Below are 12,363 nucleotides of genomic sequence, written 5' to 3'. Positions count from 1 at the left end.
CGGGTTGGGTAACCGTGTATTTCCTTTGCGGTAGCACACCTGTTTCTGTCTTCATTCCTGATCTTTCTCTCTCTGGCCAGGTAACCTTATACTTCCACTACAGCAAGACACCTGTATCTGTCTCACTATAACCTTTTCATCATCCAACACAAGATCACAACCTCCAATGCTTCCTCTCCCTTGGAAGTTTTTTTTTTTTTTGTCTTGCAAGTACTTGGTGACCATGTAATACAAAAAAACACTAAGTCCACTCTGCTGAGTGGTTGGTGTTAGGAAGGGCATCCAGCTGTAAAAATCCTGCCAAAACAGTCAAAGAAGTCTGGTGCAGGCTTTGGCCTAGCTGACTCTTGTGAAACCATCCCACCCATGGAAGGCACACGTTAAACGATGATGATGATGATGATGCTAATGCTGATGATATATGTATATAATTATGTGTGTGTTTGTGTCTGTGTTGTCCCCCCGCCACCATCTCTTGACAACCGATGTCGGCGTGTTTGCGTTCCCGTAACTTTGCTGTTCGGCAGAAGAGACTGACAGAATAAGCACCAGGCTTACAGGGAATAAGTCCAGGGGCCGATTTCTTTGACTAAAGGGCAGTGTTCCAGCATGGCCACAGGCAAATGACTGAAACAAGTAAAAGAATAAAAGAATACCAGAACATTCCATACCACTAAACCAAGCATGTTCTTTGAATATGTACAATGTATTTTAAGGCTAAACAGTAATTCTGTTTACGCTTGTGTAACTGAAATATTTTGGTTGGATTATATAGTTATCGGTTTTACACTTCATTCTATATTCTGTAACCGTCACAATATAGAAACATTTCTTGTGGCACCAGCACACAATTTACAGATGCTTACATTTTTTATGTTTTCTGTGAGTTTTTCACGGGTCTGGCTAGTATATATATAATGCATGTGTATATTATATATGTATATATATACATATACACATACATAGTCATTACAGTGTTATACAAGTTGCTTTGTGGTATGTAAGCCAGCTCTGTGTACACTGAGTATAAAACATGAGGTCAATTTTGCCTTTTAGCTTTTAGGTGGTGGTGGGGGGGGGATAAATAACGCACCAGTTCTGTACTAGGGTTTATTCTTCTCTAAGAATCTTTGTCTTTCTCTGCCTCTTGGAAGAAGCTGACTGTGGTCAGATCTGGATTAGGATGGATTTTGCCAGGTCTAAAAATTCATAAACATGCCATTTGTTGCAATAGCATCACCTGAAAGAAGAACATCTATTGAGGTACAGGAGTACCTTAATAAACACGAAGCTCAAAGTTTCAGTATCACATCCTTCAGATGACTACCACCTCCAGGAGAACATTCCTGAGTTTTCCCTATCAATACCACCATTCTAAGGTGCACTATATCAGCTAGGATGACTGCTCTCTCCCTCTGGATGCTTTTGTGTGAGTTCTAAAGATGTACAGGGTTTCCCAAACAGAAAATAGTCCAATGAGCTTAGATCTGGTGATCTGGACAGACAATAGTGCCTCATGCTTTTGGAATACTGTCAAAATTACCATTGCGCTGTGGCAATGATGCCTCCACTGATAGAGTATGTTTCCACAGTGAATGCAAATTCTGATGTGATCCATGGTGACATAACTTAGGACTAAAATATACAAGTACTAATGGCTGGGAAAAAAAAAAGAAAATTATTATTAACTCCTAAAGTCTGACATTTGATTTACATCACATTTAAAGATGGGCAAGTACCCACTGTTTTTGAAATCTTATATTACAAGACAGAAGAAGCAGATCTCCGTGTCTGTCTGTAACAGAATCTATAACAGGGAGGGAACAAAGGGGAAGAATCAAAACATATGACACAATGTATTTTTAGAAGAAGGGGAGGAGAAAAGTTGTTGTTGAGTGTGTGTGAGTGTGTACGTGCATGTGGGAGAGAGAGAGAGAGAGAAGAAATACAGTGAGAATAAGAGAGAAAGAGTGTGTATGTGAAAGAAAGATAGATAGAGTAACAGACCGTGTTGTTGCCATAGTTTGTCTCTGTCACAACATTTAGTAGAGGGAGGGGAAAAGGGAGAAGAAATAAAAAAAAATACAGTGAGAGAGACAGAGAGAGAGAGTGTGTGAATGTGAAAAGTAGATAGACAGGTATTGTTACCATCACAACTACCAAATTTTGAAAGATATACAGTTATGTTTTAGTTGTTTGTTTGTGTGTATGTGTGCATGTGAGTGTGTGTGTTCTGTGTCTTTCAACATATAGAAAACACAATTTAGACTTTAAAAATGACTTTCACCTTCAATAAAAGAAGGGGAAGAGGAAAGGTTGTTGTGAAGTATAGTGACAGAGAGAAAGAGAGAGAGAGTATGTGTGTGTGTGTGTGTGTGTGTGTGTGTGTGTGTGTGTGTGTGAAAGATAGATAGTTAGGTATTGTTGTCATCAGAGTAACTAGCATGTTTTGATTAAAAACATGGGAATTATAAGTGCAAATCAGTCAAAAAGTATTTAAAATAAATGTTATTGTTCAACATTTTTCAAACTGTTACTAACATTCATCAAAAAAATAAATCTGAACGTTATTTGTGCAATTTATGAAGGTATGTGTATGATTTAGAAATATTTTTATCCAGCAGTGTAGCAATGAGTATTGAACTAGTAACAAATAAAATGTATTCCATCAATTTGAGACACCCTGTATAACGTAGTGCGCTGCTTTTCCATACTTTGTCAAACTGTGGCAGATTACTGGTATCAATTTGTTTGGAAGCAGCAGAAGAATAAGCAGATGAATGGACCACATGAATGTTTTTTTTAACAGTTGCTTAAAAGAATTTGAGTGGAGAAGATACAATCACACCACTATGCCCATGATAATGTTAAGCATTTGAAAAAGATCATAAATGCTATATGTAAACAGTATGTTTTCTAATTGTTTATTTATTTCACGGATTTGCTCTCCCACGATATAAAATTATTCTGTAACTAATGGTTACATGCATTAGTAGAAATATTCATTTGTTTAAAATTATTATTGCTGTAGCCAGTGTCTTGTTTAAAATTATCATCATCATCATCATCATCATTATTTATGTCATACAGTAACTGAATAAATTCTATTAATTTCCTCTCATTATGGTGTTTTGGTTGATCCACTAGAAATCACAGCCAAACTTTGTTATAACTATGCACTTTAACTAAAAGCAACAAAACACAACAATAAACAATAAAATAATTCAACAACAAAAATGAACAGCAATGAAAAAAAATCACAAAAATGAACAACAATAAGGTAATTCTTAATGACACTTGAAAATAACCTCTTTGACAAACAAGCAAGACAATCTGGTGTCTAAAACTGGCTACAGCTTGGCAAAGTGAAAGTGGCATATTGTAACTGATGGGCTGGTTAATGGGACATTTGATTTTTTGGTTTTTAAGTTTAGCTACATGTTGTCCCATAATACATCAACTCAAAGTGTTGTTGAAATAACATTTATTTTTTTATTGAAGTTTATAATGATATGTACAATTTTAATTGTGGCTTGCCAGTAGTGTAAAGAGGTGTGCTTGAGATGAATGTAGTTTATAATTAAATTAATAACAGAAGAGATTAGATTCATGTGAAAGACGAGAATAAATGCTTTGACCATCCTAATTGAAAAATACTTTTAACTCAGGGCTGAGCTTCTGTTATAAGGAAAACTTGATGTAAAGGGCTTGCTACTTATACTTCCGAAGTGCTGTTTTCTGATTTATCCGTGTCCGCTGCCAGCCTTGGCTGGCCCCCGTGCCGGTGACACGTAAAAGCACCGTCCGTTCGTGGCCGTTTGCCAGCTCTGTCTGGCCCCGTGTCGGTGGCACGTAAAAGCACCATCCGCTCGTGTTCGTTGCCAGCCTCGGCTGGCCCCCGTGTCGGTGGCACGTAAAAGCACCATCCGTTTGTGTCCGTTGCCAGCATCGCCTGGCCCTGTGCCGGTGACACGTAAAAGCACCATCCATTCGTGGCCGTTGTGCCAGCTCTGTCTGGCACCTGTGCAGGTGGCACGTAAAAAACACCCACTACACTCGCGGAGTGGTTGGCGTTAGGAAGGGCATCCAGCCGTAGAAACACTGCCAAATCTGACTGGGCCTGATGAAGCCTTCCGGCTTCACAGACCCCAGTTAAACCGTCCAACCCATGCTAGCATGGAAAACGGACGCTAAATGATGATGATGATGATGATGATGATGTTGTACTTATATAACCGCAAATGTGCAGTAACTACTGTAACAAAATAGAACATTCTCTAATAAGAAGTGATATTCCAGTAAGTTGATTGTTTGATAACCAGAACATGTCACTTGACCTATGTGTGGCCTGGGCCTTAGTTACTGAAGCTGTAGGTTTTGATTCTAGGTCTTGCTACATAATGAAGGGTTGCCTTTACATGCACTATATCTATGAATTTCAAAAAATTCCTCCAATGAAAACATTGCAATTTTAATACAATCATATACCAATGAAACTTACTTACAATGCTACATCAGCCTTATTCAGGAACAAATAACTAAAGCTGTGATAAACTTTATAAATATTTGATAATGACAATGTTTGGCAGTGACCAACAATAACCTAGCCAAATTACAACTAAAAAAACCAGAATTATTTTGAATAGCTACTGATGATATGAGTGATAATTTTCACACTGGTATGGCACAAATGATATTTTTTATCAAAACTTGGAGGTCAAGAGGCATTCTTATCTTTCTTGTTGATCAGATATTGGTACATGAATTTCATTGTCATCAACATCATTTAACATCCATTTTTCATCCTGGCATGGGTTGGATGGTTGGACTCCAAATGTCTGTTGTGAGATGGTTTCTACACCTGGGTGATCTTACTAATGCCAACTACTTTATATAGAGTGCTGGATGCTTTTTATATGCCACCAGCATAGGTGCATCTATGCAGCACCAGCATGAGTGCATTTTATATGGCACTGGCACCTGTAAGGGACAAGCCTGTATGTATGGATGACAGTAATGTTATTAAGTCTGTAGAAACTAGAATTTCCAAGCAAAGAAAGAGACCAGACCAAATCTAGCTAAAATGAACTTTTCATATATAATCTCTAAATGGAACAGTAAAATTATGCAAGAGTTTCTTAAAGTTCAATACGTAACAATTATAGTTGTTATCCAAACTCCAAGGATAGAGCTCTATGTTAGAAACCAGCTCCATCTTTCTAGAAAGAATATTAATAAATAAAAAGAAGAGGTGGAACATATATATGCTGGTTCACAATTGCACATACAACACTCACAGCTAAAAACCAGAAGGTACATAGCCAAAAACTTCAAGTCCATCATGTGCAAGTTGTTTGAATGTATTTCTCCAGGATCACTGTGAAACATTATATGGTGACTCAGGAGCAGGAAGAAAGAAAGGCATCTAGAGCAGTAAAGAGCAGCTCCTCACCAAGAAAGCTGTCCCCAAGGAAACAAAGCAGCATTGCTGAAATCTTCTGACTGGTCTAGACTATAAGGAGGGATTTGACTTTGTCCCCAACTCATGAATACTAGAGTCACTATACTTTACCTAGGTTCCAATTGCTATATTTGATGCCATTTAGAGACTAGCAACAACATGGTCTGTTGAACTATAAAAACCAAAGCTTTCACTGTAGTCATTAACAAAATTAGGCTACCATCAAGAATTTTCCAAGTTGACAACTTATATGTAATGCTTTTAATCCTGGTAGTGAACTCCTTGTCAGCCCAGTTAAAGAAATGCAAAGACTAAAGGATTTTGATGATGACCTTAAGCAGTACTTGAGTAATATTGATGACACCAAGAGACACAACTGGTTGCAAAGATTCTCAAAGGACATAGGAATGGAGTTTGATCCAGAAAAGTGCTCATATTTGGTAGTCAAATGAGGAAAGACTGTCATCCAGACAGGGAGTAAGGATAACAATGGCATAGCTATCTCTCCTATTTCCAGTACTGAATATTGCATGAGAATTGCATAGAATTGACAAGAATATTGCAAATGTTGGTGCTGTGAGTAAAGCTAGAGTGACACAAGAATACTTCAGTAGATTTTATGAGATATGGAAGTTAGAGCTGTCTACATTCAATGAAAGTATATTCCACAATGCTTTCACAGCCTCAGTGTTAGCTTCAATGTTTGGAATACTAGAATTTGCAACTTTGACATCAGGACTAAGAAGATATTAACAACTACTGATAACTTTCACATCATCAGTGACATTAACAAGATCTGTGTTAAATGGAGAGACAGCTACAGAGGTATAACACCAGTCCAGAAGGCCTTTGAGTGCTGCATTGTATCACTTACACAACATACATCAAACAGCAAAGAGAGAATGACCACTCTTGTTCAGTGTCTATTGAAGGGGAGTTGTGATAGAGACATCACATTCCACCTAGAAAACTACATCTTTGCTACCCAGGAGAAGATAGTTACTAAATATCTGATCAACAAGAAAGATAAGGATGCCTCTTGACCTCCAGGTTTTGATAAAAAAATATCATTTGTGCCATACCAGTGTGAAAATTATCACTCATATCATCAGTAGCTATTCAAAAATGGCCACAAGCCTATGACCTTCCTATAAGATGTGAGACTGTCATAAAACTATCAATGATGCTATAAGTAGGAAGGATTATTCTGATGTCCATAACAAAGGCATGTCAGAAACAAAATGTTTCCATGCCAAAAAGTAAAGAATACAAGTGAAACATTCTAACAAAAACAGCAACCTGATGTAAGCACAATAGGCTAGATAAAGAACAAAAGTTATACACAGGTTTAGATGTCAGCTGTCCAGTAGAAGTGAAGATGTCCCTAGAAATTGAAGAAAGGGAGAACATCTATGGAAAGTAATAAGAAACTTACATCGCTAATATTCAGATTATAAATTTTCATTTGTACCTATTATTATATGTGCACTGGACAACATAACAACAGATTGGCACAAAAGCCTAGTAATGCATGGGTTCTTCACAAATGAACAAAACAAACTGATTCAGATTCTTCAATCGACTAAGGGTACAGTGAATAATTTGTTGAATGTTTGTGGGATTCTTTTTTGGAGTCTATACTGAACACATACACATTATCATATGTATATATGGAATATGCACACACATACAAACACATGTACACACACATAGACATGTATGCTCTCCACTCCCACAAAACAACAAACCTCATACACTTGTGTACAACAGTGATTCACACCCAATACATGAGTGCAAGTTTATCCTCATATGCACACATATATGCATAAAACCAAACAAGTGAAATATCCACAAACCTCCAAAAGCTGTCTTGACTTAAACAAAAGCTGTATCACTTTGTTAGAGATAACTTGAATTTTGCAAAGGGGGAAAAAAATACTTAAAAAATCAAAAGAAAATCATACATACATTAACATTCGAAATTAAGAAAGTAGTTTATTGCAAGAAGCGCCAGACAATAGAGACCATATGGCCAAAGGAAAATATCTCAGGGGAGTGTTGTGCAAACTAAACACAATAATGGTAGGAACCTGCATATGTAATATAGTGAGTTTAAAATCTGCTACCAAAATGACAAAATATCTGTTTTGTATCCAAGTAAATATTAAAGACCTTTTAGGAGTGTTGAAAATTTTAAAAAAAGGGAGATAACTCACGCAAAATCAATTGATTGTAATTGTTGGACAATATAAGCATTGCAAATGAGAGCAGACCTGGTCTTTAAAGACATCAGGTGAAAGCAAAGGACATTCTTTCAGTTTCCTTAGGCCAACTCATGGCAAGACTAAGGGTGAGCAACAAGTCTAATTGGAGTTACTTCTCCACCTTTTTTTTAGATTTTAAATATGCTTAGTTTTTATCTATCAATTGCATGAGTAACCTTAGTTAACGATTTTCAACAGGTTTGTTAGGACTGTTTAAGAGGTAGTTTTAAAGAATTATCCTGTTTAGTTATATATACCAAATGCATAGGCATGTTTCACTTTAGTATCCATTTTATTCTTACATCGATGCAAAACATTTTTATAAGACGAGAAGCGAAATCGTTTGGTGTTCATGCATTCTCCCCCAATTGTAACAATTGGTTATCAAAAATTGGCCATAGACTTAATTGCAATGAATTAGCTTGTGCTTTCCGGTATCCACCCTTTATTTCACCACAATATCACGTGTTGATGCGTTAGAACTATAATTTATCGATTTCTTTTCCCAGCACAGTAAACACGTCATCTAGGTGACATCGCAACAGCAGGTCAACTGATACAATTTTTTCTTTAGAATGCCTTGTACAAATAGAGACAGCTAACAAATTTGTTTATATTTCGTATCTTTCACAGTGGTTATTTATTGTAACAAGCTACTGCCAATCTATAAAATAAACAGTTTTAGCCGCACAGTATATATATACATATATATATATTTAAAACTCCTTAAGATGTAATCTGCAATATATTGTCAGGAGAAAAAATTTTGAACTTATGCTGAAAAGACCTTAAACATGTGAGTCATTACAGTAGCACTGAAGTGAATAATAAATTATTACATATTTAGAAGCCAGCTTTTTGGATATCCGGACTTCTTCGGTTGTTGAAGAAATTCTACTTTTACTCTTCTTGGGTTATGAACCTAGCTCCTATTGCTCCGTAAGTAAAATTTACAAAAGAAAAATGATTTTCTTTCTCTCTCTCTCTCTAATTTGGAATTTTTAATTAAGCAGGCTATTAAAAATAATTAAAATGCATATGATGCGCGCCAGTCAAGAAATACAGCAGAATTTTTCATATACTACCCGCACTTAATACGGATAATTCGTGTTGACTAAGTTGAAAAGTAGTTATTTTAATAGATAATGATTGAATTTAGTTGGCTAGCGAACACACTTTTGGGTATAGTTTACTGCTGAATTTGTGAATATCCTCAGGTTTCGGTGGAGTTTTGAAATAGAAATTTTAGTCTCTAGAAGATTCATATCTCTTGAGAAGGGTACGGAGTGGTGGGGTGGCAAAAATGTAAAACACTGACCTGTCTACAAAATACCGAAAAGTGAACGGAAAAACCGGCATACCTACGCAAGTGGGTTAATTTCTAGTTTAGGACCCGGTCACAAAAATTAAAAAAAAACAGTGTAATAGGTGTGAAATAATGTATAGTAAACGAATACGGAAAAAAAAATGCGCGCGAATGGACAGGACTCGGAAATTTTTCCGAGTCTTCTTCCCACACCACTCCCGTTCATCGGCGCAATCTTTTTTTTTTTCCTATTCATTTACTACACATTATTTCATACCTGTTACACTTTTTTAAATTTATTTTTGTGATCGGGTCCTAAACTAGAGATTAACTACGATTTTGTTTCCAGAAAAATGGAGATTTTTAAAAGGAATTTTCTACAAATACGTGTAGATTCCGATTATATTGGAATTTGTTGTAGAAAAATTTTCCGGGGCTTGGGAGAAGAGTTTCGGAAAATCCATACGCGCTAATTTTGTTTCTTCACAACTTTTAGAGTGTGTAGATTACAATTATATTAGAATTTTGTTGTTGTTATGTTGAATTACATTACATATGTATACATATATAATTCTTCCAAATCTTTCTGTTTAAACAATTGAAACAATTTGTGGGGAAGAAAGGGAGAAAATAAAAGCAAAAATAATTGTTGAGTGCGCACCCATACATACTGACACCCTTTGCATGTACCTTCAAAATGAAAATTGAAATATAGAAAAGAAGTTTTTCCAGAAATAATGTCGTTTAGCTGTTTTTTTTAGCATGTCGGGATTTCTGGTGGTGGTCTGATATTTTTGACGTCTGCTATTTCAGTAGAATTCTACGCATGCGTGAAACATCAAACGAAAGTGAAACATTCTGAGTAATAGTAAAAGGTTTTTAAAAAGATCCCATCTATCATGAATTCATAAATACGGTGTTGTATAGGGTTTTACTATGGAAAAAAAAATTATGGGCGACTTAGTTGTTTATAGCACATCTCCACCGTTGGGATCTTATTTTTTTTCAAACTTATTTCCTTTACACTCAAGCAAAAAAAAAATTTATGAATTTCTTTATTTTCGAAAACCCCCTCGGAAAAATTTCCCCCGCAAATTTCGACCATATCGGTCAATATACACGAAAACAAAAGAAAACCAGCCTACTAGATGTAAAAAGAAAATGTGTAGATGAGGAATATGAAAACAAAAATTTGCGCAAATGAACGGGAAGGACTTTCGGAAAATTCACAAGATCTGATTTTTTTCCCTCATAACTTTCAGGAAAATGGATATATATTGATGACATTTTATTAAAATACCGTTCAAATGGCACAAATTATGATTATAAAGAAATTTCTGGGGAAGATGTTTTCCGAAGGGGTGGGAACAGGATTTCTGAAAATTCACATGATCGTTTTTTTTTTCCTCCGTCGTAACATAACTTTCAGGAAAATGGATTTCTTTTGATGAAATTTTACAGAAACACTTTTCAAACAGCATAGATTAAGATTATAAAGAAACTTGTGGAGAAAATGTTTACCGAAGGGGTGGAGAGAAGACTGTTGGAAAGTTCACACGATTCGTTTTTTTTTTTTTTCCCTCATAACTTTCAGGATCTAGTTTAGCGCCTGGTCACCAAAACGAAAAACAACCAGTCTAATAGGTGTAAAAAAAAAAGTGTAGAAAACGAATATGAAAACAAAAATTTTTGCAGTCGTACATGTACATACCTTCATCTTGGTTGGTAATTATTTGATGGCAACGATTCGAGAGAGGAAGGTATAACTTGGCTGCCTCTATGAAGAACTTGTGCAACATGCTTTCTTCATGTTGAGAAGTTATAAATAAATATCTTGCAAGATATTGTTGCAGATGTAAAATTTCATTAAAAGATATCCATTTTCCTGAAAGTTATGAGGGAAAAAATCGGATTGAGTGAATTTTCCGAAAGTCTTCTCCCCCAACCAATTCCCCTGTTCGTTTGCGCAAATTTTTGTATTCATATTCGTTTCTACACGTTTTTTTATTTTTTATTTTTACGTTTTGGTGACCAGGCGCTAAACTAGATTCTGAAAGTTATGAGAAAAAAAAAAAACGGATGGTGTGAACTTTCCAACAGTCCTCTCTCCACCCCTTCGGAAAAACATTTCCCCCACAAATTTCTTTATAATCGTAATCTATGTTGTTTGAAAGGTTTTTCTGTAAAATTTCATTAAAAGATATCCATTTTTCTGAAAGTTATGATGGGGGGAAAAATAACAAAAAAAAAAACAAAAAAAACGATCGTGTGAATTTTCAGAAATCCTCTCCCCATCCCTTCGGAAAACATCTTCCCCAGAAATTTCTTTATAATCATAATTTGTGCCATTTGAACGATATTTTAATAATTTTTCATCAATATATATCCATTTTCCTGAAAATTATGAGGAAAAAATCAGATCTTGTGAAATTTCCGAAAGTCCTTTCCGTTCGTTTGCTCAAATGTTTGCTTTCATATTCGTTATCTACACATTTTCTTTTTACATCTAGTAGGCTGGTTTTCTTTTGTTTTCGTGACCGTTGCTTAAACTGTATATTGACCAGTGTTTTTCAAGAGATGATTGACTTAAATTTTTTCTTTCATTGTCTTACTTGGCTTAAGAAATTGAATAAAAGTTGTTTTTTCTTTACATATGTGTTATACAATCGTATATAGTGTTCAAGTAATGCACTATCAGTTAATAACTTATTTAAAACTAGCAGGCCCCATGCCGTCAAAAATGATGGTTAATTGTAGTATTTTATATATAAATATTGATGGTAAATCGAATTAATACACTTGTCAATGTTAACTAGTGATTGTCTTTTAGAGATATGACATCGATCGTCGTTTGCTACTGAAAGAACGCTGGTTCACATACAAACATTCACATACTTCCCTTGTGTGCACACACACACACACATGCATACATATACTCACACAGAGCTGAAACGTTGTTTGATTTTTCTTTTCAGCATTGAATGTTCACCATCCCACTTCCACTGCACACGCGCGCGCGCACACACACACACACATACATACATATACTCACACAGAGCTGAAACGCTGTTTGATTTTTCTTTTCAGCATTGAATGTTCACCATCCCACTTCCACTGCACACACACACACACGCATGCACGCACGCACACACACACACACACACATTCACACACATATACTCACAGAGTTGAAACGCTATTTGATTTTTTTTTCCACTGTAGAATTTCCATCATCCCATTACCAAGTTTACCATCATTCCTTCCTTCCTTATTCATCTATCACTCCTTCCTTTCTCATTCATATGTTGTGAGAGAGAAGAACACGAGTATTA

At 35.8% G+C, this 12,363-nt stretch overlaps 1 protein-coding gene and 1 long non-coding RNA gene across 3 annotated transcripts in view; both read left to right on the top strand.

Moving 5' to 3' along the window:
• Positions 1–8,288: 8,288 nt before the first annotated feature.
• Positions 8,289–12,363, top strand: part of LOC115216788 (ras-related protein Ral-A) — a 99,291-nt gene continuing 95,216 nt past the window's right edge. The window contains exon 1 of one of the 2 annotated variants that reach the window (XM_036506404.1): positions 8,289–8,664. In XM_036506404.1, coding sequence (XP_036362297.1) covers positions 8,642–8,664 — 23 coding nt within the window. In that variant the 5' untranslated portion in view covers positions 8,289–8,641. The remainder of the gene's footprint in view (positions 8,665–12,363) is intronic. The other variant, XM_029786359.2, reaches the window with a different exon arrangement.
• Positions 10,253–12,363, top strand: part of LOC118765060 — a 19,043-nt gene continuing 16,932 nt past the window's right edge. Inside the window, exon 1 of the long non-coding RNA XR_005000909.1 lies at positions 10,253–10,425. This is a non-coding gene — a long non-coding RNA (uncharacterized LOC118765060). The remainder of the gene's footprint in view (positions 10,426–12,363) is intronic.

Source organism: Octopus sinensis, linkage group LG10 (genome assembly GCF_006345805.1).
Source record: "Octopus sinensis linkage group LG10, ASM634580v1, whole genome shotgun sequence".
Classification (NCBI taxonomy): domain Eukaryota; kingdom Metazoa; phylum Mollusca; class Cephalopoda; order Octopoda; family Octopodidae; genus Octopus; species Octopus sinensis.
Note: the sequence above shows the minus strand (reverse complement) of the source record. Positions and strands in the feature narration are given on the sequence as shown.